This window comes from Periplaneta americana, chromosome 11 (genome assembly GCF_040183065.1).
Source record: "Periplaneta americana isolate PAMFEO1 chromosome 11, P.americana_PAMFEO1_priV1, whole genome shotgun sequence".
Taxonomy (NCBI): domain Eukaryota; kingdom Metazoa; phylum Arthropoda; class Insecta; order Blattodea; family Blattidae; genus Periplaneta; species Periplaneta americana.
The window spans coordinates 164489281-164516646 of NC_091127.1; the positions used below are offsets into that span (position 1 = coordinate 164489281).

The window sequence follows — 27366 nt, forward strand, 5'->3', positions numbered from 1 at the left end:
TCTATTCCTTCGTACCTGTCGTCTCGCTTCACTTACCTTTCTTCCCACCATAATCTTAACACACGCTCTCGTCATGAAACAATACTAACAATACCATCCCATCGTACCTCCTCATACTCATCTTCTTTCACAATAGCCCTGCCAAGACTCTGGAATTCGCTACCTGCTAGCATCAGGGACTGTCGAAATAAAATTGAATTCAAACGAAAACTTACTAGGCACTTGGTCAGTAATTGATTTCTTGTAAATAGTTTCTTTAATCTATCACAAAATATTTCAATATTTAGTAATTTCATCACTATACAATTTTGTTATTCTAGATTTAATTTGTAATTCAGTAAGAATAAAATATTCTTTGTTTCTCTATGATAAATTATCTAGCTTTAATTACTCAGGTAATCTTTTCGTACTTTGATTTTATTGTAATTGTAATTATAAATTTAATACTAATTGTAATTTTATTGTTCATATTGTAGTTGGAATCTCTTGGTACAGGGGCAGAGAAGACCTGACGGCCTTATCTCTACCAGGTTAAATAAATAAATACTAATACTAATACTACTGATACTTTGTAGTAAATCAAACTGAAACTATGACCAGAGCTACTTAGCAGCTTTCTCTACAATCTACTTCAGTTTGGAACCTCTAGGTAGCAGAAAGAATTTAAAAAACAAAAAATTTTCAAAAGTACACTATGCTAAAGGTACAACAGTCTCCCCTACGTATTGAGCTTCGTGACTATACATATACTAGACTGTGGTTACACTATGTATATCAATTTGTCACTTTCTCGAAGCTGCACCGCTGGAGAGGAAAATTCTGACCCTCCATTTGAAGTGACGCGTTTGCAATGTGTAAACATCCAGCTCAAGTCTCTCGCATCCGCCCAATTTGTGATTGTGTTACGTTCTATTTGTAGTTGCTGAAGAGTATTTTGTCTTACCACTTAACTTGAAAGCTTTTTCGATAAAAATGTAACAATATCCATGTGATGATCAATTATCGTAAATGTGTGCATACATGTTGTGTTGTTGCATTTACTGAAATTACAGTGGTAAATGAGCTTGTCATCGATCCGTTGACAATGCATATTGGCGCACAAAGTTGCTGCATAGCTTCATTGCTATTACTAAGGCAGGTGAAACAGATGTTCAAGGAAGAGCTGTGATTAAATTTACATCTGAGTAAATGTCGACCATGTGTACCGAAACTTTCTCCTTCCTTTTATCCCATTTACTTCACCCTTAAATCAAAAGCGTAATAACCTTTCTCCAAATGAATTACATGCTTGAAGCCTCTTGAAAACATTTACGTTAAGAGCTATTGAAATTCTCTTAAATACTTCAACACAGTGGCAGTGAAGTCGTTTATTGGCGTGTTCTTGTAACTTGAAGGCTTTTAGTTAACATTACATTTATCGTGCAATTTTTATCTCGTCTTCTACTATTTGTCTTTCTAACAGGTTTACAGTTAACAGTTTCGAAATAAGGCTGTCAATCTTTCTTGCAATGCATTTTTGTGCGAGATCGTGCGTATTTGCTTGTTTTCCGCACAGAACCAATACGCGGTAAGTGTGAAATACCACATTCAGTATTCCCAACGTAACATACATAACAATTTCCCGCTCCTTACCGCTTAAGCGCGACATTCATTTTACTCCTTTAGGCTTTTAACATATTTTTAGAGATGTTTAACATAGTAATAATTATAAATTGGAAACTTACCACTGCAATTTCACCTAAATTGCACTGTTAATTATTGTTTTTAAATATTTGCAAAAATTAAGTAAAGTCTACTACTCCACGAAACTTATTGCATTCCTGATACAAGTAACATTAAGGAAGCCGTGAAAAAATCAACAAGATTCCAGATGCCGATGTTATTACTGCAATATGTTATATAAATAATATTGTTAAAATATTAAAATCAAAAATAAATCATTACATAACCTTACCGTTCATTTTAAGTTCGCATTTATAGACGGGGGGGGGGGGAAACAGACGTATATCACGGTCTGCTGGAGTATAGTAAACACAGAAAACATTTTATACCAACAATGTTGAAGAAAGATATTTCGGTTTTTCGAAGTTGCAGTCATTAAACAGAAACCAAAATGGAGATTTTATTGCAACTAATTAGAAATTCGACTTTCAGGTATGTAATAAACGATCTTCGCACAAAATAATGTACGATACACGAGCGGTATGCTAGTTTTCATGTTCTCGGAAATTAAAAAAGCTCAACTACGTTTCGCTTTTTCAATCTTTTCCTCGACCATGAAAACGTCAACATACCGCTCTTGTAACGTATATTACTATTACATAGACCTACATTCCTGAATTTCATTACCTTACATATTAATTTTAAAACGTTCAGTTATTGACGGATATGTTACTTCCTGCAAGAATTTATTATGCAATACTTTTCGAAAACTCCGTCTCTTTTTCCAGTTTAATTCTTAAGATTGAGAGTTTACAATACACATGCTACTGTAATTTTATAGAATTTAAAACCACATTTATTTTGTCTTTAATACTAAGACCAATTACTATATTTTTGGTAGCTTAAAATTATGATGAAAGATGACTCGAACGGAGAAAAATTCTCTTCGGCACCGGGATTTGAACCCGTGTTTTCAGCTCTACGTGCTTGCGCTCTAGAGAATCAGCAAGTTTTATTTTTTTATTTTATTGGGTTATTTTACGACGCTGTATCAACATCTAGGTTATTTAGCGTCTGAATGATATGAAGGTGATAATGCCGGTTAAATGAGTCCGGGGTCCAGCACCGAAAGTTACCGAGCATTTGCTCGTGTTGGATTGAGGGAAAACCCCGGAAAAAAACCTCAACCAGGTAACTTGCCCCGACCGGGATTCGAATCCGGGCCACCTGGTTTCGCAGCCAGACGCGCTGACCGTTACTCCACAGGTGTGGACTGAATCAGCACGTAGAGCTGTGGTTCAAATCTCGGTGCCGGAGAGAATTTTTCTCCGTTCCACTCATCTTTCATCATAATGAGCAGAATTTTTGCAATGAAATATCATAATATATACTTCGGTACTTCGTAATAGGCCTAATATATGATATGCGAAAAATAATCACTTAGTGATTTAAGACTGCGCTTATTCCGTCGGATCCCGGCCACTTAGTCACTCATAACGAGTGCACCTCTGCACATGTGTGGACATTTGCCACTGCCATACATCTATGACGCAGTGCATGAGTTCTAATTATACAAATGATACCCTGTCACGAGATCGCAGATTTTATTCTTTATTCTGTATATTTATTATCACCAAAATTACTGTTCTTTTAGAGATCCAGTTTACAATTTGTTCACCAGTCCCAGTATTGTGTTTCTTTGGGGGGATTACGAACACCAAATTCTCTCTGGTATGCCCTTTGAGTAGCTGTAATTGAATTCGTAATCCAGTATTGCTTCACAAGAAAGAGCCATTGATTTAATGTGTACTGCATTTTCAGTGTCTAAAACAAAATGTCGAAAACAGCTGCCAACAATAAGGAATAAAGAATAAACATCTGCGCATCTCGTGACAGGGAATCAAAACTCCTGCTTAATTTGACGTTAAAAACTGGTCATTAAGTGAATTTCCAGCCGAATATATAAAGAATTTTCGACATTTCATGTAGAGGTTAGTAATCTCCCAAAGATACTCTACATTAAGAGGTATAACAAATTGTGGCTAGCATCATTCGGTTTGAAAGAAAGGAAGGAAGGAAGAAAGGAAGGAAGAAAGGAAGAAAGGAAGAAAGGAAGTAAGGAAGAAAGGAAGGAAGAAAGAAAGGAAGGAAGAAAGGAAGGAAGGTGTTAGTTTTATATAAATCACTCTGTAGTTCTGTAACATAGTATATTTATGTTTCTGTCATAGAGACTAACGAAATTTTGCACCCTTTTTCTTGCTTTTATAGTTTAGTGGTTTTGTCATGCTGACAATATGAACAATGAGTTTGATGTCTGTTCGTAACGCTCATCGGATCAACATAGGAAGACCCAAAGGGTCACAATGCTTGGCGAATGATGATGAAAATGATTTACAAAACCACAGAATTCTTGCCAGCTATGACTAGCAACGAATGCTTCCACACAGTCTCTCAATTTGCAAACGTGTATGATAATTCCGTACAGTTGACAGTCCTGACTGCAGATTAATCTAATTGTATGTGTTGTACCGTTGACAGTAGTATTAATATCTTAAGTCTTAAGGCACGGTGTATTAGAGATAACAAGATTATAACTTTTATAGTGTTTAATTATAGATATATCCCAATTATTACAGTAAATAATGCCACTATTCCCTACCATTCCGTCGTCAGAAACCTCGGCAGTTTCTTGGACGAAAATTTAAATTGGGAATGCCAAATAAAGGAAATATCCAAGAGAGTGTGCTATACCATGCATTCTCTTAACCCATTCAGAAACTTCCTCCCGCCAGAATTAAAACAGACTTTAGTGCAAACCCTCGCACTACCACTGTTTGACTATTGCGACGTAATACTTACAGACTTGACAACTGACCTTTCGAACAAGCTGCAGCGTGTGCACAATATTTGTGTCAGATTCATCAGCAATGCTCACAAATTTGACCACATTACACCCTCGTTCAAATCTTTATCCTGGCTGCAACTTAGTAACCGTAGAACACTTCATTCGCTCTCTCTTCTGTTTCTAGTTCTCCACACTTCTACTCCAAATTATCTTCGTTCCCGGTTTAACTACTTATCCTCCAATCACAATCTAAACACCAGGTCACAGGAGAGCCAAATCCTAGCAATTCCTGCCCATAGAACATCCCACTATTCATCCTCTTTTACTGTCTGTCCCCCGTGAATGTAATTCTCTACCTCAGAAGATTAGGGGCTGCCAGACAATAACCACTTTCAAGAAAAGGCTAAACGATTTCTTACGGGCGCAGTGAAATTGAAGTTATAATTGTGATCGAGTTTAATAATTTAATTTAATTTAGGTATGACTATCACTATTATTATTATTATTATTATTATTATTATTATTATTATTATTATATGATTATTATATAATTATTTTATTCTTTCAGAAGTCCAAATTGCTATAGAAAATCTGAAAAAGTACAAGTCTCCAGGTATCGATCAAATTCCAGCAGAATTAATACAAGAGGGTGGAAGTGCATTACATAGCGAAATTTATAAACTTGTACTTGTTATTTGGGAAAAGGAAATTGTACCAGAACAATGGAAGGAGTCCATAATCGTACCTATCTTTAAGAAAGGGGACAAGACTAACTGTAGTAACTTTCGAGGAATATCACTTTTGTTGTCGGCGTACAAAATTTTGTCAAATATTCTTTTGAGAAGATTAACTCCGTACGTAGATGAAATTATTGGGGATCATCAGTGCGGTTTTAGGCGTAATAGATCGACTATTGATCAGATTTTTTGTACTCGACAGATAATGGAGAAAAAATGGGAGTATAAGGGTACAGTACATCAGTTATTCATAGATTTAAAAAAGGCGTATGACTCGGTTAAGAGGGAAGTATTATATGATATTCTTATTGAATTTGGTATTCCCAAGAAACCAGTTCGATTAATTAAAATGTGTCTCAGTGAAACATACAGCAGAGTCCGTATAGGTCAGTTTCTATCTGATGCTTTTCCAATTCACTGCGGGCTAAAGCAGGGAGACGCACTATCACCTTTACTTTTTAACTTCGCTCTAGAATATGCCATTAGGAAAGTTCAGGATAACAGGCAGGGTTTGGAATTGAACGGATTACATCAGCTTCTTGTCTATGCGAATGATGTGAATATGTTAGGAGAAAACCCACAAACGATTATGGAAAACACGGAAATTTTACTGGAAGTAAATCCCGAAAAGACAAAGTATATGATTATGTCTGGTGACGAGAATATTGTACGAAATGGAAATATAAAAATTGGAGATTTATCCTTCGAAGGGGTGGAAAAATTCAAATATCTTGGAGCAACAGTAACAAATATAAATGACACTCGGGAGGAAATTAAACGCAGAATAAATATGGGAAATGAGTGTTATTATTCGGTTGAGAAGCTTTTATCATCTCGTCTGTTGTCAAAAGATCTGAAAGTTAGAATTTATAAAACAGTTATATTATCGGTTTTTCTGTATGGTTGTGAAACTTGGACTCTCACTCTGAGAGAGGAACATAGTTTAAGGGTGTTTGAGAATAAGGTGCTTAGGAAAATATTTGTGGCTAAGAGGGATGAAGTTACAGGAGAATGGAGAAAGTTACACAACACAGAACTGCACGCATTGTATTCTTCACCTGAAATAATTAGGAACATTAAATCCAGACGTTTGAGATGGGCAGGACATGTAGCACGTATGGGCGAATCCAGAAATGCATATAGAGTGTTAGTTGGGAGACCGGAGGGAAAAAGACCTTTGGGGAGGCCGAGACATAGATGGGAGGATAATATTAAAATGGATTTGAGGGAGGTGGGATATGATGATAGAGACTGGATTAATCTTGCACAGGATAGGAACCGATGGCGGGCTTATATGAGGGCGGCAATGAACCTTCAGGTTCCTTAAAAGCCACTTGTAAGTAAGTAAGTAATTATTTTATTGGTGTTGTGAAGATCAAAAGAATTATCATTGTATTGTATTAATTATGTAGTCTATTATATTGTCTTGTATTGTAGTATTGTTTTGAATTGTATTGTATTGTATTAATTATGTTATATTCACAGCGTTGTAGTAATTTTATACCATACTGGTTGAGTGGAAGAGACGGCCGAATGGGGCCTTAACTCTGCCAGTTAAAATAAACCATTATTATTATTATTATTATTATTATTATTATTATTATTATTATTATAATAGCCTATTCAAATACAGATTCTCTTTGGTAAAAAGTTTGAGTTATGGTAAGAGCGTAATGATAGCTATGAAGCATACTCATTACATTATGCTCATTGTATTTTCAGGTGACTTCGGGACCTATCAATTGCGACAATCTTTACTGCACATGCTGGCCGCCCTCACCGCCGGACTTCATATGCTCACCCTCGTCACTGTTGCTGCTGTGCCGGACCACAGGTGACAGACATTTCTTGTTAATGTGGATTTTTGCAATGACTAACTGAAAATTTACTTGTGAAAAATGATGGAATATTGAACCATTGAAATGAAAGTAATCTTAATTAAATTAACATACACAATTACATACAATTCTTCTTCCACGACACTGAACATCACTAGGCCTTTGTCTCTTGAAAGGAGGTTCCTCACATTTGCTTGGCTTCTTTACCAACTTCTTAAGCTCGAAATCTTCTTAGCGTCCTCCTATCATAATCCACTTTCTCTCGAGTTTGCGTATATTTAGACTATAACGTACATGGTATATAGTATTCATTTATATTTCGGTAGTAAATGTGGATAGTGGTGATTCTATTTATTCTGATAATTTCTTGTTTCAACAGTTTCACGCACTACTTCGTGTACTGTTACATTCGAATACAGTGATATCCTTGCATGATTATACAGCCAGATTATTTATTTTTCTTGCAGTTTTAATCCTGATAAGAAAATATATTTAAATTCATAGAATACAGTAAATGAAATGAAATGCAGTTTGAAGTGTATTCGGCAATATTAGGAACAGTAAGGTTGAAAGATAAGATTCAAGTTTCTGAAAGAGAATTTTGTCAAAATCTGGCTACGATATTGCACTCCGTGAAGGGAAATGTTTGTCTTTCAATACACCATGAATTACCTTAATTGTGAGTACTATCGCAATGTTATTTACATTGTACATGCTCCTGTATAGGAGGCAAATTCGGCAGTTATCTTTCAATAACAATTTATTTTCTAAGTAGATTATTGTTATCTCCCGGATTGCATTATTTTAATTGAAAGCTGCTCCAAGAGGCGTTAAATTCATGAAATAACCTCAATCATTAAATACGGTTTTTCGCCCAAGTACCTATCTAAGTTATACCAACGGTGACCAAAACTCGAACGGCAGTGATTACACGCGAGAGACAGTCTATGAAGTAAGGAGACGGGGGAGAGGTACTTGGCATGAAAACTACAACCAGTGGTGGTTCGTGCACTAACATTGTGTTCATCAACCCGATAATAAAAATCGCAAGCTATGCTGTATTAGTAATGTAAGTACTGTCATCAAGAGCCAATTATATATATATATATATATATATATATATATATATATATATATATATGTGTGTGTGTGTGTGTGTGTTTTTTCTTACTTTTTTTAATATTCTCCTGAATCCTCTTCTGGATACTTAGTCGAGAAAGCGCAGTTTTTTCCAAATTAATTAACAAGTTTCATTGGACAAATTATTTCAGCCACCTTGATCATTACGCTTAAAAAAAACTCTCCTTCGTTAAGACTTAAGAGAACGAGCTATTTCGTTCGCCACTAGATAGCTGGCTTGCTTACATTTATTTATGTCATCTTTCTTTCATGACGATGATATGTGGCTGATTTCAGTTCTTGGAGTTAAATAGCTCGTTTCATTACTACACTAACACGTAATATTCAATTAGTTTCTCTATATTAGTATTATTATTATTATTATTATTATTATTAGTGTTAGTGTTATTGTTGTTGTTATTATTATTATTATTATTATTATTAGTGTTAGTGTTATTGTTGTTATTATTATTATTATTGTTATTATTGTTATTGTTAGTGTTAGTGTTATTGTTGTTATTATTATTATTATTGTTATTGTTATTGTTAGTGTTATTGTTGTTGTTGTTATTATTATTAGTGTTAGTGTTATTGTTGTTATTATTATTATTATTATTATTATTAGTGTTAGTGTTAGTGTTATTATTATTATTATTAGTGTTAGTGTTAGTGTTATTGTTGTTGTTATTATTATTATTATTATTATTAGTGTTAGTGTTGTTGTTGTTATTATTATTATTATTATTATTAGTGTTAGTGTTATTGTTGTTATTATTATTATTATTATTATTATTATTAGTGTTAGTGTTATTATTATTATTATTGTTATTATTGTTATTGTTAGTGTTAGTGTTATTGTTGTTGTTATTATTATTATTGTTATTGTTATTGTTAGTGTTATTGTTGTTGTTGTTATTGTTGTTATTATTATTATTATTATTATTATTAGTGTTAGTGTTAGCGTTATTATTATTATTATTAGTGTTAGTGTTAGTGTTACTGTTATTGTTGTTGTTATTATTATTATTATTATTAGTGTTAGTGTTGTTGTTGTTGTTATTATTATTATTAGTGTTAGTGTTATTGTTATTATTATTATTATTAGTGTTAGTGTTATTATTATTATTATTATTAGTGTTAGTGTTATTATTATTATTATTAGTGTTAGTGTTATTGTTGTTATTATTATTATTAGTGTTAGTGTTATTGTTGTTGTTCTTATTATTATTATTAGTGTTAGTGTTATTGTTGTTATTATTATTATTAGTGTTAGTGTTATTTTTGTTATTATTATTATTATTATTATTATTATTAGTGTTATTGTTGTTATTTTTATTATTATTATTATTATTAGTCTTAGTGTTATTGTTATTATTATTATTAGTGTTAGTGTTATTGTTGTTATTATTATTATTATTATTATTAGTGTTAGTGTTATTGTTGTTATTATTATTATTATTATTATTAGTGTTAGTGTTAGTGTTATTGTTGTTATTATTATTATTATTATTAGTGTTAGTGTTGTTGTTGTTATTATTATTATTATTATTATTGTTGTTGTTGTTATTACTACTGCTACTGGTAATGCTATCAGTATTATTAGTATTACCATTATTATTATTATTATTTTTATTATTATTATTATTTTATTATTAAATCAATAACTAGAAATAACTGATAATAGTCATCAAAAGATTTTAAAAAATTAAAATGGAGATATAGCGTAGTCTAGTAATTATTTTATCCTTCAAGGGAAGATGACCTATATATTCAGGCACGTATATAAGAATTATGGTAACACTTGCTGATTAATAATAATAATAATAATAATAATAATAATAATAATAATAATAATATCTGTTATGCCTGTGTATTCAGCGTAATGCCCTGTAACGTCGCTTCTATATACTACTACTAATTGAACCGTTGAACAAAGCAACATATTACATTTTCTCCGACAGAACAGCGAATAAATTCCTCTTCCCATTCTGTATGAAACCTTCTGTTCCTGCTCGTAGAGACAGAGGGTTTCTAGAGCGACATGGTACCGACAATGCTTACCTTCAGTATGTGAGCGAGACAGAGAGCAATGCACAGGAAACTCTCCTTACCAGTATGAATATCTTTGATTACACGTTGTAATCACGGTACCTGCTTTGGTCACCACTGATCTATACCCTTACGTATCTGACTTTGTATTGTCTTTTCTTATAACTTGTCGCACCAATCTATGCAAACGAGCTTTCGGAATTGCTTCGACCTTAATGATAACATAACTAGCCAGTGCTGTTAGTGGGAAGTAATCTAAATGTATTGAAACAGTAGAGTGTGAAACATACGACACGTAGCTACGCTGTGTAATCATACTACAATATTGTTACTAAAACGAACTCTACTGATAACGAATGCTATGGAGGTTAAACAGTTGTTAGAAACAAATAACCGTGAATCCTATTTTCTAGCGAGACTATTGGAGCAGTGAAAGTGGTACAGTCGATATTACGTTTCGCCAGAGTCACCGGCGATGGTCACTCAAGCGTGAACTGTAGAGTTAGCCACTTCACCGATTTCACTAGCCACACGGATGTTGTGTTGTCATCACCCACGTCCCGGTTATGCTCATCGCTGACAACTTAAATGATGTTAGAATTTTACTTTCGGTATCATTCTTTTCTCCTCTATCAGGAGGGACTAGCTATTTGTGAAAGAGGATGCTAAGTGAGAAAAAATGAAACATATTTTAACTTCAGAATGATAGCTTGTTAAAATATTTGCATAGCAATTCACAAGATATGTTTGTGAAGCTATTAAAATTCAGTAGGTAATGAAAACATTTTTCAGAACAGGAATACGAAGAGATTATTTTTACAGCGTGGCACTACTTCCGTTGTTATGGCAACTCATAAAATTGAAAACAAAATTATCTCTGAAATAGCTGTACCCGTGCGCTCCGCTGCACCCGTTAGAAATAAATATAAAGTAATTACATAATTAAAAATAGGGCATTTGATCCAGGGAACATTCGTGTTTGATAGAAGGATAAATCGTTTAATATGTTACTTAATTTAAATTCCATCCAAATAATTAAAATGCGATCTTTTGGTCCAGAGACACTCATTTGGTGCAATGACAATTCCTTTAACATGTTTCTAATTTTTATTACATGCAACCATAGTTTAATGAAGATTGACATCATTTAGATTTAATGTGTATATTTTATTTTACTTGTTACAGGTTTCCATTGAATTATGGTAATAACTTAATTTTAACCCTTGTTTTCTACGTATTCAGTAAATGGCGCTTGGCCCACTATGGTTCTGAACCCTTCAAATAAATTATATAATATTACATATTATATTATATTATATTATATTATATTATATTATATTATATTATATTATATTATATTATATTATATTATATTATATTATATTATATTATATTATATTATATTATATCAGAAGTTACTGTAATAACATTATAGCATTATGTCCATCTAGAGAAACTACACTTTCAAATGGTGAAATAATAAGTAATTATACAAATCGGTTAATTTAGCTTCCGATATTACTTCATACAAACACAGAAACATTCTCTGTAGACTATCTTTCATAGCTTTCGATTATTGCTGTCCAAGGCCCCTTATAGACGAAGTCATTTGTTTTTTAATTCATTACACGGCCTTAGATGGCAGTTATTTTAATTTTAAAACTCATTTATCTCATTAAATATCAGTCCTATCAAAATTTTTCAAGGAATAAACCTTATCGCACATTATTTTTAAAGAACCTTTTGTTATGTGAAATTTTTCATAAAAATCAATAATAAGCGAGATATTTCGATTTATTTAATACAGGCCCCCTTATAACCCCCCTTTTAAATAATGTATTTTGAATGCCATATAACCTAAAATCTAAGTTACAACGAACTTAATTTATATTCCAATTTTCATCGAAATCCGTTCAGCCATTATCGCGTGAAAAGGTAACAAACAAACATACAGACAGACATACAAACAAAAATTAAAAAAAAGCGATTTTCGGTTTCAGGGCGGTTAATTATATATGTTAGGACCAATTATTTTTGGAAAATCGAAAATTACCAGAAAAATTTCGGCTACAGATTTATTATTAGTATAGATTAGGAGTTAGGTATTGAAGAATGTTTAATTAAGTAGTACCTTACCTATGCACCAGATAACTCATACGTAAAACAATTGAGGAGCGTTTTTGCAAAAGTCGATAGATGCAGAAATCAAGATTTTACAGAAATTACACTAAGTGACAGGATCTATCGAGTTTTGAAAAAAAAACTGGAAGGTTTGGCAGTCTCTACATACGGTATGAATCAAGTTTTGGTAAATCTTATTTCATAGATCGATTCCGGAGGTAGAAAATATACGATATCCACATGTAACTCACTTTCGAAAAATTCTGCATCTATCGACTTTTGCAAAAAACGCTCCTCAATTTACAAATTTGTCATTCTTCGTCGTATGTTACCCATAAGTGTTTTACGTATCTTTCATTTAGCTCTCTTTTAATCTAGTGCCCAATGTCACATTATTGCGTAGGGTGAAACTTCAAACATTTCTTTAGATCCTCTAATTGTTTTAAAAACGGTATAAATAAAATGTCAACTGTGAGCACTTCGGGATGAAGATAAATGCAAATAAGACGAATAGCATGGTCATACAAAGAAGAATACACCCTCAAATATGAACGTTAAGAAATCATTGCCCTCGACAGGGCCTAAATTAGGAACCTCGGCATGGTAACACTAGATCATCAAAGAATCAAATTGCACTGTGTCGATGATGGTGATAATGTACACTTAGCAGCAGTCTGTTTTCAGAATATGAAATAACAATAAGACTGCTCAAAGCAAATTTACGTAATGCATAATAAGTTACTTTGAAAGTTAATTATTGTTTGCTATTTATAGTCTCTGTGACGTTACGGACCTTGTTACAGTATATTTCCTGAGGTCAAACGATTCTAGGACAGCAGTTACGCAAACAAAACCAGATTTGTCGCAGTCCTTACTTGTGCCTAGACTTAACATAAAATCTGTGATATGAATTTGGAATATTACCTCGCAAGAAGTTGAAGTCTGACATCTTAAATGTTTAAGTTAAGACCAATATAACAAACTCTATTTTCAAGATAAATTGAACTCAACTAATGAATAATAAAAAAAATATTCAATATATTCAACCTTCAACTAATATAGATGCATTATATGTGCACGAACACAGAAAACACATCTTATATCGAATAACTCTTCTCGGGTTCTCAGCCAGGTGAGTTGGAGATTAGCTTCCAAGCTTTCGACGGCTAGCTCTGCCATCTTCTTCACGGACGAAGTGATGTGGGACTAAAAATCGAAATCGGAAAATCGAAAGAGAATTGGGAGGACAAATTTAAAAGGTACGCAAAACACGTCCTTGCAAGGGGTTGGGGGCTGCACAAAACTAAGTATGTGAGCTCCAAGCCTGTTGGCCACTAGTCTCACTCCGGGTTACGCTGCTCCACTGAAGGAGCTCTAGAAAATTTTGATGGGGAAGCCGAAATTGGACGTAAACCTCTTAGGTACCACATACGCATGTGGGACCACGTCTAGCCGGTATGCAAAAGTAGGGCTTCCCGCTGCGGGCCAATCAGGAGCTAGTTCCTAGTCCCGACCGCCAGGCGCATTCTGGTTGGTGGACACGGCAGCCAATCAGGAGCTACTTGCTGGTCCCGACTGTCTGCCGCGTGCTTGTGGTCTAAGCGTATTGATGGCAGGTTTCCATGCTGTACTCAGCTGTAGACCCCCGTCTCTGTTGAAATTATTGCCATCTAGCTGGATTTCGATGGCTTCCTTGATAACTAAGTCCCAGTAACCTGATGTCTTGCCCAAGATGGTGGTGGCGCCGAAATCTATCTTGTGACCAATTTCTAGGCTGTGTTGGGCTACTGCAGACTTATCAGGATAATATAGTCTTATGCTGCGTTGATGTTCCTTGCAGCGTTCCATAATAGTTCGTCCCGTCTGTCCGATGTAACATTTCCCACACTCACAAGGTATTCTGTAGACACCAGGTGTCCTGAGACCAAGGTCATCCTTAACTGCTCTCAGCAAGTTCTGGATCATTGTGGGCGGCTTATGGATGGTTTTAATCCCATGTTTTCTTAGCTAATTTTGCCCGAGATGGGGCCGTAGAACGGGATGTATGCCAAGCCCTTTGTCTCCTCTTGTTCCTCGGCAGGTGGTTTGTCCGAAAAGGCCCTTCTGAGGGCCAAGCCGATTTCCCTGTTGCCGAAGTTGTTCTGTTGGAACGTCTTACGTAGGTGACAGATCTCAGAAGGGAGACTCTCTTTGTCCGCAATCCCTCTCGCCCTGTGTAGAAGAGTGTTCGTTTCTGTGCCGGATGGTGGTGGCTTTGTCCATTCAGATATAGATCGGTATGAGTCGGTTTCCTGTATACTCTGTGACCCAGTGTGCCATCTGACTTCCTGGAGATGAGAATGTCTAAGAAGGGGAGACATCCGTCTTTTTCCACCTCTTTCGTGAACTGGATGTTCGGGTGGATATTGTTCAGGTATTCTTGGAACTCCTGAAGTTTTTCTTCTCCATGAGGCCAGACGACCAAAGTGTCATCTACATAGCGGTAGAAGTGAGCTGGTTTCAGGGGCGCGTTCTCCAGAGCTCTGTGCTCGAAGTCTGCCATGTACAAATTGGCTATGGCAGGTGACAGAGGTGAGCCCATTGGCTACACCGTCGGATTGCTCATAATACTGCCCTTTGTACATGAAGTAGGTGGAGCAGAGCGTATGGTTAAAGAGTCCAATTACCTCAGGCGGGAAGTGAGGTCTCGATAACTCCAACGTTTCCTTGAGTGGGACTCTAGTGAAGAGGGACACAACATCAAAACTCACCAGAATATCAGATGGATTTGTTCTGATGCCCTGTAGAGTCTTGATGAACTCTGCTGAATTCTTCACATGGTGGCTGCATTTTCCCACAAGAGGATTCAGAAGACTGGTGAGGTATTTGGCCAGCCGGTAGGTGAGAGGACCTATGGCGCTGACAATAGGTCTCAGGGGAACCTCCTTCTTGTGGATTTTCGGCAACCCGTAGAGTCTAGGTGGTCTCGTGGAATGTGGAGTCAAGGACTTCGTCACTTCAGCTGGCAGATTGGCCTTCTTTAGTAAGGCTGTTGTGCGCCTTTCTATGGAGCTTGTGGGATCGCAGCTGAGTGTCTTGTATGATGGATCCGCTAGTATTTCCAGGATCTTCTCATGGTGTGTATTGGACTCCATGACGACCGAAGCGTTTCCTTTATCTGCCGGTAGTACCACAATACTGTCATCCTCTCGTAACGAGCGGAGTGCTTGGTGTTCTGCCTTTGTTCGTCCCTGAAGAAGATGGCAGAGCTAGCCGTCGAAAGCTTGGAAGCTAATCTCCAACTCACCTGGCTGAGAACCCGAGAAGAGTTATTCTATATCAAACGCCGGGAAAGCCTCAAGTCATACACATCTTATATCATGTAGCATAAGAACACGAAATTTTAGTGGAAGAAATATTTTGGCTATTTTAATATTTTAACGTAAAACAGTAGTAACTTACACATTTACCAGTTATCATTTCACTACAGAGTTTTTTACCCGATCAGAGACAGAGCAATCCAAATTAGCCTTGCTCCTCTTGAGTTAAATGTTCTTAATTAATTTGGTACTCTGGCGTCCTCGTCGATCTTTCCACTGAGTATGCAACTTACCTAGCAGATACTAGCAGTTGGATTAGTTGCAGGGTTTATGCTACAGTTGCATTTTGCTACTCGACTTCTAAAAATGCAACAAACTTTGATTGTAAGTGTGCAAAAATACGACAACCACATTGCACTTCAGAAACGAAGATGGTAATGTAGAAAATTAAATCAGAGATATGTTTGAACTAATCTGAATTTAAATGAAATCCTAATGGCATGGGCAATGTTCAAAAAAATGTATTGAGCAATAGATGTTCAGGAATTGATTTCAAAGAGTTGGTACAATTCATGTAAGTTAAGTGAACAATTTCTTCTAATTTTCTTCTAATTTCCATCGCATAGGTATTCTATCACGAGTTTCGATTTTCGACTCAAAAGTTTTCTAAAAATTTAGTTTTTGTGAGATTTTAAGCTTTATAAACATGAATAAAAATTACAAATCCCATCGGATTTTTCTAATTTCTTTTAAAAATGTTAAATTCGAATGTCTGCACACACATCTATCAAAAGTTTCATGGTCGCATGCGGAGAAATATAAGTTTTATGCAAATCTAGTCTTTCAGGTGAAGCTCCCTGTAAAGCAGATTTGAATAATTTCAAGTGAAAAATTGTTCCTGGGCCGGGTATCGATCCCGGGACCTCTGGTTGAACGTACCAGCGCTCTACCCGGGAACTTAGATTTGCATAATATATACGTTACTGTGTACGTTAACAGAAAACCACAATTCCAAGTCACACAGAGATTGTGTGCACTCGTTGTGGGTCTCTGGCGTTTCGTCAGCCCACGCGAGTTGTGTGGATATAAAAGGGAAAAGTTGAGACGCTGTCGGGTGGAGTTCCCGGGTAGAGGACTGGTACGTTCAACCAGAGGTCCCGGGATCGATACCCGGCCCCAGAACAATTTTTCCCTTGAAATTATTCAAATATAAGTTTGTTAGTGTATGAAAATCGTATATCGGGCTAAAAACGCGATTTGTATAAACGTTAATAAAATCTATAACTTCCAACCGATTGTGCTAATTCTTTCAGAAGTGTTTAATACGTGTGTCTACACAGTATTCTATCACTCGTTTTGATTTTCGACTGAAACAAATATTTTCTATAAAATTTAGTTTTTGCGAGATTTTAAGCTTTATAAACATGAATAAAAATTACAAATCCTATCGAATTTTTCGAATTTCTTAAAAAAAATGTTAAATTCGAGTGTCTGCACACACATATCTATCAAAAGTTTCATGGTCGCATTCAGAGAAACATGAGTTTGTTAGTGTATGACTTTCAAGTGGGAAAATCATTGTATCTATGGCTAAAAGCGCGATTTGTATAAACGTTAATAAAATCTATAAATTCCAACCGATTATGCTAATTCTTTCAGAAAGTGTTTAATACCCGTGTCTACGCAGTACCGTACTGTAAATTGTGAGCGAGGATTTAGCTGCATGAATCTTGTAAAAACTGGAATTAGAAACCGCCTTTCAGTAAAAAGAGTTAGCACTCTGCTAACAATAAATCTTGAAGGATTACTAGTGAAGAATTTCAATGTTTAGAGTGCCCATAAAATAACGTAGTTTAATGTGGTGTAAATTTAACAGTAATTTATTCTAAATATACCTACGTCTAATGACTTACTTACATAAGTATATCTAGAATGTGAAAAGATGGATTGAAAGTAATAAAACTCCAAGAAACAAATTACATAACTTTTTGTCTTTGCATACTTCATTAATTTTATATCTCTGCACATTTTATAATATTGCACAAGCATTTCACAATTTGCACAAATATAATTTTTCAATTTTGCATTTTGCGTCTCATTTTCAAAATTTATCCACCCAACATAACCTAGACACACGATCACAACACTCCTCAATATTATCCATTCCCTCCCACCGAACATCCTCATATTCACCTTCACTGTGGCTGTTCCTCGGCTTTGGAATTCCCTACCGAGTAATGTCAGGGACTGTCAGACATCAAACCAATTTAAGGTAAATGAAATATTTTTCTAACAATTCTTGTTAACAATAATAGCTCTTTCAGGTTTCATAATGTTTAATGGTTTTATATATATATATATATATATATATATATATATCACAGGATAAATATTTAAATTATCTCATTATTATTATTATTATTATTATTATTGTTATTATTATTATTGTTATTATTATTATTATTATTATTATTATTATTATTACTACTACTACTACTACTACTACTACTACTACTACTACTACTACTACTACTACTACTACTACTACTACTACTACTACTACTACTACTACTACTATTTCTTACCAATGTTTATTATTGTCACAGTAACATTACTTACCCAACTTTCATTATTTACTTTCATGTTGTTTTATGGTCTAGATATTAATGTAATAACTATGTAAGCAATTGTATTCAATTAGAATTAGAGTCTGGCTGGGCGGAAGAGAAGGCCTACTGGCCCTAGCTCTGCCAGATTAAATAAATTAATTAAAATTATTATTATTATTATTATTATTATTATTATTATTATTATTATTATTATTATTATTTATTTTCTAGCTTAAACCCTGACTAGCTGTAATAAATGGATTGAGTTACGATATTTGAAAAACAAAACACTGTTACAATCGTGCAGTGAGCGTGATTAAAGTTTCAAGTGAACTGGAACATGTACAGTTAGCATTGTATAAATTTGGCCTACGTTACTATCCGAAACCGGTGATCTTTTATTGCAGGGAAGGTTCTTCTGTGCATATTCCACTAACGTTATGGAAGGAGTGTAAGAAAATCCCAACAGCTTTAACATTGAACACTTTATTTAGCCGGCTTTAGTCTATTTAGGCACTGAATGTTATGTAAGAGCTGGTCTGCGTCATCATTACGCTAAGACGCTTGTAGAACTTCGTGTTATGAGGATGATTATGGCTGACAAACAAAATAGTGTTTACTTACCGCTGAGACATGCAAACGAAGAAAGTGACCTGTTTGGAAAATCTCTACGTGAGAAGGATAGATTTTGGCTGTTGAAAATTAGTATGCCATATACTTACTTACAAATGGTTCATTGCCGCCCTCACATAAGCCCGCCATCGGTCCCTATCCTGAGCAAGATTATTCCAGTCTCTCATCATATAACACCTCCCTCAAATCCATTTTAATATTATTCTCCTATCCACGTCTCGGCCTCTCCAAAGGTCTCTTTCACTCTGGCCTCCCAACTAACAATCTATATGCATTTCTGGATTCGTCCATACTTGTTACATGCCATTCCCATCTCAAACGTCTGGATTTAATGTTCCTAATTATGTCAGGTGAAGAATACAATGCGTGCAGTTCTGTGTTGTGTAACTTTCTCCATTCTCCTGTGACTTCATCCCTCTTAGCCCCAAATATTTTCCTGAACACCTTATTCTTAAACACCCTTAACCGCTGTCGAAGTGGGAGTCCAAGTTACAGAAAAACCGGTAACAAAACTGTATTATAAATTCTAACTTTCAGCCTTTTCGAACGCAGACAGGATGACAAGAACGTCTTAACCGAATAATAGCAGGCATTTTTCATATTTATTCTGCGTTTAATTTCCTCTCGAGTGTAATTTATATTATTTTGTTACTGTTGCTCCAAGATACTTGAATTTTTCCACTTCTTCAAGGGATTCATTCATTCATTTATTTATTTATTTATTTATTTATTTATTTATTTATTTATTTATTCTCTACCATGCCGAAATGTAATTATACACCTGGTAGTAGCCCTTTAATGCACCTCATTAAAGTACACCTATTCATTATAATTCAGTTGTTCAGCCAATGAGAAATTACCATTGTACCATTATAAAACCGCAAGTATCGATTATTCTCGGATATGCAATCGAAAGACAATTAGCTAAACGTCACGGAGGCTGGAAATCCAATACTGTCGCAGAAGGTTATGTTCTGTTACTATAATAATTAGCGTTAATTGTAAATAATATTCATATAAATTCAATTTGTCATCTCGTTTTTCAATTCTGAATCAATTTCCAGGTTATATCAATATTAATGTTCCTGTTATTCTCTAGATTATATCAAGGTCAATGACGTTCGTCCCTCGGAAAAAAATCAATACTTTCGCGTCTGCGCACTTCTCACAACTTAGAAGGTCAGTTCCGCTCTTCACTTAGATAACCATAACATGAATACTTATAAATAATTTCAAGTTAGAAATATGGTCGAGCATAAAAAGTCGTATGAAACTTGCCTATAATGGTAATTAAGACGCTCGTATGAAAATTATGAAACGAGCGCAAGCGACTTTCATAAACAAACATACTCGCGTCTTAATTTCTATCATTATAGGTTCGTTGCATAATGTACTATTGTTTATTTATTTATTTATTTATTTATTTGTTTGTTTGTTTGTTTGGTTATTTGTTTGGTTATTTGTTTAGTTATTTGTTTAGTTATTTGTTTAGTTATTTGTTTAGTTACTTGTTTAGTTACTTGTTTAGTTACTTGTTTAGTTACTTGTTTAGTTGTTTGTTTGTTTGTTTGTTTGTTTGTTTGTTTGTTTGTTTGTTTGTTTGTTTGTTTGTTTGTTTGTTTGTTTGTTTGTTTGTTTGTTTGTTTGTTTGTTTGTTTGTTTGTTTGTTTGTTTGTTTGTTTGTTTGTTTGTTTGTTTGTTTACTTTCTTACTTGTTTACTTACTTACTTATTTCTTTACTTAATTACTTATTTCTTTACTTACTTACTTATTTGTTTACTTACTTACGTATTTATTCACTTATTCATTTACTTACTTATTTATTTAATTACTTAATTACTTATTTATTTAATTACTTAATTACTTATTTATTTAATTAATTATTTATTTATTTAATTAATTATTTATTTATTTAATTATTTATTTAATTAATTTTATATTTAATTATTTATTTAATTATTTATTTAATTACTTAATTATTTATTTATTTAATTATTTTATAATTACTTAATTATTTAATTACTTAAGTATTTATTCATTTAATTAATTATTTATTTAATTAATTATTTATTTCGTACTATGTTTTGATCACTAGACGTAATCATATATTTGCCTTTCGGGATTTACTTCCAAACCTATCTCTTTACTTGCTTCCAGTAAAATTCCCGTGTTTCCCCTAATACTTTGTGGGTTTTCTCCTAACACATTCACGTCATCCGCATAGACAAGCAGCTGATGTAACCCGTTCAATTCCAAACCCTCTCTGTTACCCTGGACTTTCCTAATGGCATATTTTAGAGCAAAATTAAAAAGTAAAGGTGATAGTGCATCTCCTTGCTTTAACCCACAGTGAATTTAGAAAAGCGTTGGGTCTGTATGACACCGGGCATCCCTCTAAACTAATATAGGATATTATATTGACAATGATAAACATCCTTGTTCATGATGTCCACGATCGTAGCTTCCATACAACATTAAAGTTGAGCTCAGGAATGGGCTGTATGTCGGTCAAAATCCACTTTAGATATTGAAACACTACCGCCTTTTTACGTTCTCTCCTCCTTCAGCACGAAAAATTTTACGAATATGACACATACTTTCTCTTTATACACCTATGCGTAATTTAATAATTTACTGTTTACCTAAAAAAACTTTTATGCTCGACCATGCCGAAATGTAGTAATTATACACCTGGTAGCAGCCCTTTAATGGACCTCATTAAAATACACCTATTCATTAAAGTTCAGGTGTTCCACCAATCAGAAAATACCTTTGTAGCAATATGAAAGCGCAAGTATCGATTATTCTCGGATATGCAATCGATTTTTTTTTATTTTAGTAGATTATTTTACGACGCTTTATCAACAGCTTAGGTTATTTAGCGTCTGAATGAGATGAAGGTGATAACGCCAGTGAAATGAGTCCGGGGTCCAGCACCGAGAGTTACCCAGCATTTGCTCATCTTGGGTTGAGGGAAAACCCCGGAAAAAACCTCAAACAGGTAACTTGCCCCGACCGGGAATCGAACCCGGGCCACCTGGTTTCGCGGCCAGACGCGCTGACTGTTACTCCACAGGTGTGGACTATGCAATCGAAAGACAACTAGTTCTGTTACTATAATAATTAGCGTTAATTGTAAATAATATTCAAATAAATTCAATTTGTCATTTTGTTTTTCAATGTCTAAATCAATTTCAAGGTTATATCAAGATTGTTTATTTTACTCTCTAGATTATATCAAGGTTAATGTCGACATTTGTTTCTCGGAAAAAAGTCGATACTTTCGCGTCTGCGCACATCTCACAATTTACGAGGTATTGCACAAGGTCAGTTCCGCTCCTCAGTCAGATAAGAATAACATGAATACTTATGAATAATTTCAAGTTAGAAATATGGTCGAGCATAAAAAGTCGTATGAAACTTGACTATAATGGTAATTAAGACGGTCATGCGTTATGCAACGAGCCTATAATGGTAGTAATTAAGACGCGAGTTTCATATATAATTACCATTATAGTCAAGTTTCATACGACTTTTCATGCTCGACCATATTTCTAACTTGAAATTATTCATAAGTATTCATGTTATTCTTATCTGACTGAGGAGCGGAACTGACCTTGTGCAATACCTCGTAAATTGTGAGATGTGCGCAGACGCGAAAGTATTGATTTTTTCCGAGAAACAAATGTCGACATTGACCTTGATATAATGTAGAGAGTAAAATAAACATTAATAATGGTATAATCTTGAAATTGAATTAGACATTGAAAAACGAGATGACAAATTGAATTTATTTGAATATTATTTACAATTAACGCTAATTATTTAGTAACAGAACTAGTTGTCTTTCGATTTTATATCCGAGAATAATCGATACTTGCGCTTTCATATTGCTACAATTGCACTATTTACATTTCTTAGTGCCTTCTTTATAGTCCCAGCAATAAATATTCGACTCCGTTAAAAATTACACCATTAAAATACTGTAATTTGTTTTCTTATACTTTTGTTAGACTACCGGCTTTCCTCATCAAAGTGTCTCCCTCCATCAATCACTAGACACACAGGGACTTGGACTGATGTTACAACGCATGTCTGTATGAACTTCATTTCCAAACAGTAAAATTCAGCTGAATTTATTTGCGTGCCTTTCCCATTGTGTTGTTATGAATGACTCCTGAAACTGCTAAGCTTAAGTTCAGTCAATCCGTGTGTTTCACAAACTGCGTTACGTTGTAGGTTCGCCTTCCCGTGCCCTACTACGATTTCTAAATTTATCTGGACGTGAATGTCTGAGGCATTTCATTCAGATTCTCGGAGGTAGTAGAGCGACTCGGTACTGCTAACGCATCTGTTACCGCATTCAAAAAGACCACTACAACTTAATTTCGCTGAGCAGATCATGTCATGAGTGAACTTGTAACATTACACCTGCTTTTGAGGTATTGTTGGCGACTAAACGTAAATTACTTACCAGTACCGTAAGTATAATGGAACAGGTCAATTCCTCCAGATCCCTAGTTCCGAAATGGATAACATTAAAAAAGCCATGGTGAAAATGTGACTCGCGAGCACGTTGTGGGTCGCAATGATAGCTATGCATTTCTCTTGCTTCCTACCTCCCCCAACCCCCACCCTCTCACTCACTGGAGTCAAACTCCGTTCCATTTGTATTTGTCTCTGACCTGCGAGTGGCGTATCGTCGCAATGTCTCTCTCGAAACCATGTACCTCTGACAAAAACGAAAGTTTCAAGTTGGATGGGAGGACGCATTTTTTGCTGCCAATATGATGAGAATATTAAATGTATGATTTGTTCACAAGTATTACGAGGAAAACGGTTGTGTAACATAAAACGGCATGATACTACATGTCACTCATGAAACATTAAAAGGTTGTGTTATTATTATTATTATTATTATTATTATTATTATTATCATTTCTTATAATACACTTATACTTCTCAGACAAATCTAAAAATTAACATGGATACAGTTTTAATAAGTTCTCTTCCCTTTATCTATTGAATCAGTGCTGGCCATCCCTGAATATAGCTCGACCAAGCGGCATATAGCCTATTACCTCTTTCGTCTGTCTCTTTCCTTTCCGCTGAAAAGCGCTCAGGCTCTCCTGAGCTATAAAGCGCGCGCTTGCGCCTATGGGAATCAGTTGACATGACTGGTTAACTCTATCATATTATATTTCAGTAACAATAATGGGGACTGTTAGGCCCATACTAATTTTTTTAATGTACAGTAAGGTACGCAAAATCCAGTTTTTTTTCTTTCTTTAAAAAAAAATTTTTTTTTTGATTTACACCACGATCAAACAGGCCAATTCAAGATTTCTGAAAAAAAAAAAAACTAGGAAGAAAAAATAATATAAATATAAATTTTATGAAGCAATGATAATCTCTGACGTTTAGTTGCGATTGAAAATGACTGGAGAAGCCTAACGACTTTGTAAATGAAAATTTTCTGGCCAATAGCAGGAGAAGCTACCTCTACATAGGTAATGAAGGCTTCAAGGAATAGATATAAACAAAAGGTTATATCACGCGTTACGAGTTGAAGAGGACAGAATCCTAAGCTGTTCCTCCATTACAAACCGGAAGTTTGGGGTTAGGTTGAAAATGTTAAGACCTGACACCGTGATTCGTTTCAATATGGAGGAAGACGCCAGTTAACTTACATCGTGAAGATGAGGATGAATTATTATTATTATTATTATTATTATTATTATTATTATTATTTTATTATTATTACTATTTTTTATTATTATTATTTTATTTTTATTATTATTATTTTTTTATTTATATTATTATATTAGCCTATTATTTTGCTATTATTATATTTCATTATTATATTATTTTATTATTATTACTAGTGGCTTGTGCAGCAATTGCTGCTGCAAACTAAGTACGTTAGACGTTCAAATAAACATTTTTCAGGTTTATTTTCAATGAAGAAAACTTGTCTTTTTGATAGTTATTTGCTTCCATAATAATGAAACATACTCCCTCTGAATGGAATTTTTTAGGCGAAATAATTTTTCTTGAACCTATCCAACTTCAGTTTTTGAGTTTCAACGCGAAAACGTAAGTATCAATGTCAGGACGATACCAGTAGCTATTTCAGGTCATTGTGGATTGTAGGCAAAAGTTAAAAAAAAATGTCAGGTTTCCTAAGCTTTCGAACAATAGCATTTTCGTATAGCTGCTGCATGTATAACTTGAAATGTAGAGCGTAAAATCATTTTATCCTACTAAGAGATCTTGCTGAAATGATCTGCAGACTACAAAATTTTCTAGGCCCCTTATTTTATTAGTAAGTAGGCCTAATACCTTTTGATCTTTCCTTAGGAACTGTAATTTTTGCGCTCTCTCGAGCCAATACTGAAGACAATGACACATATCAATATCTACACTACACCGCCATTAAGAATATGAAAAAGACCCAACTCCACTGGGTTAATAAGTATAAAAATATTTGATTTTTAATAACAATATTATTATCTTACTTAAGTTTTGTAGTTATATATAGGAGCCACTCAGTAAATTATAGAAATGAAGATCTAAATTTAGATATTCTCTACATTTACTTACATAACCTCAAAACGTTTCACTTTCATGTCATCAATATAGCATCAATATTATGTACAATTAATGAAAAATAATAGATGCATCATGATATTAACTACAATAATATTTAATTTCTAATGATAATAATGTCATCAAACCACCTCAAGTTTCGTAGATTTGAATATCCAATACGCAGTTGTACTCAGAAAATTATTATATACTGCTGAATCAGTTTTTAATAACAAATTGAATTTAGCTCTAAATATGTCGGCAATCCTGCAGGTCATGGCCTTCGTGTAATAGGCTATTCTTTATTGTAGTGTGTGCTTTTTTTTTTTTTTTTTTTCTTTGACTGATAGCCTACATTTATTTATTTATTTATTTAAATTCAAATATACAGAATAAAGAAATATAATTACAAAAACAAACAAAGAGAAATACAAATAAAATAATACAAGCAATATAAAAAGAAGATACAGTAGTATTAACAAAATTTGAGACCGAATGAGCAGCGCTCGTGCTCGGTCGCAGTTCAGATATAATATTAAAATAAAAAATAATAATATAAATAAATAAGTAAAATAAAATAGGAACTAAAATATAATTACAGCGGCAATGGAATTAAGTATATAATATAATATTAACACTAGAGAAGAATAATATCGCACGTGAAAAGTAGGATTAATATATATTTCAAAATTATAGAATACAAATATAATATAGGTTGATTAATTCATACACATAGGCTATAAATTTATTTAATCAAATTTAAGATATTAACATGTTTCTAATTTTCTTGTTATATGTTAGTGGGTTACATGTTAGAAGTTCTGGGTGTAATTTAGTTAAAGCATTGTACAACCGAGGACCAAAATTTATGCTATGCTTTAGACCAGCAGATGTGAACATTTAGGTTCTACTAATGTTGAATTAATATTTCGTCTTGTGTCATAATTGTGTGTCTGTAATACAAACTTATTACGATTTTTATGATAAAATTTTAACAGCGTATACTTATAAATTTGTTCAATATTAAATACATTAAATTCAGAATAAATTAATTTAGTTGGATAATCGAAACGTTTCTTCAAACAAATTTTAATTATTTGTTTTTGTAGTAAATTTAACGGACTAAGATTAATTTTTGTACTTCCACCCCAAACAATTATACCATATTGAATGATAGACTGAATAATGGCCAAATAAACATTTCGTTCTGAAATTCAATCAAGTCGGCCGTGATTCGATAAAATTAGTTCTCAAAACTGACAACAGATGGATATTGGAATATAGGAAAATTATGTAGGAAAATTGACATTTCACTGAAAACTACTACTTTTCCGAAAAACTTTGGTTTCCAAGCTTCAAAATTAGGGGCCATTTATTAAAATCCGTTCAGCCGTTTTCTCGTAATTTCCATTACCAGTTCAAATTATAATATATATATATATATATATATATATATATATATATATTAGTATTATTATTATATTAGTATTACTATTATTATTATTTTATTATTACTAAGATTTTATTATCATTATTATAATCACTATCATCATTATTATCACCATTATTATCATTACTATTATTATCATTAGGCCTACTATTAATATCATAAGTAATATTTACCTTCGGTTTCCTTCTAAAGGATTAAAAAAAAAGTGTTATAATAGTAAGCCTAAATCTCTTTCATCGGTTGCCAGATGCATTAAGCTTGTCAATTTGTATGGCATGAAATTAGATCCTTTTAATGTATAGTTTGGATATTTATATTGTCGTTGTTTTATTATTGGATTCTAATTCAACTCAAACACATTTTTTGTTATTATTGTTTCAGTGCGGTTTTAGGCGTAATAGATCGACTATTGATCA

General features: G+C 33.7%; 1 protein-coding gene across 1 annotated transcript in view; it reads left to right on the forward strand.

Moving 5' to 3' along the window:
• The window catches only part of LOC138709571 (organic cation transporter protein), a 151291-nt gene that overhangs the window by 59128 nt on the left and 64797 nt on the right, over positions 1–27366 (forward strand). Inside the window, exon 2 of the mRNA XM_069840433.1 lies at positions 6967–7078. Coding sequence (XP_069696534.1) covers positions 6967–7078 — 112 coding nt within the window. The remainder of the gene's footprint in view (positions 1–6966; positions 7079–27366) is intronic.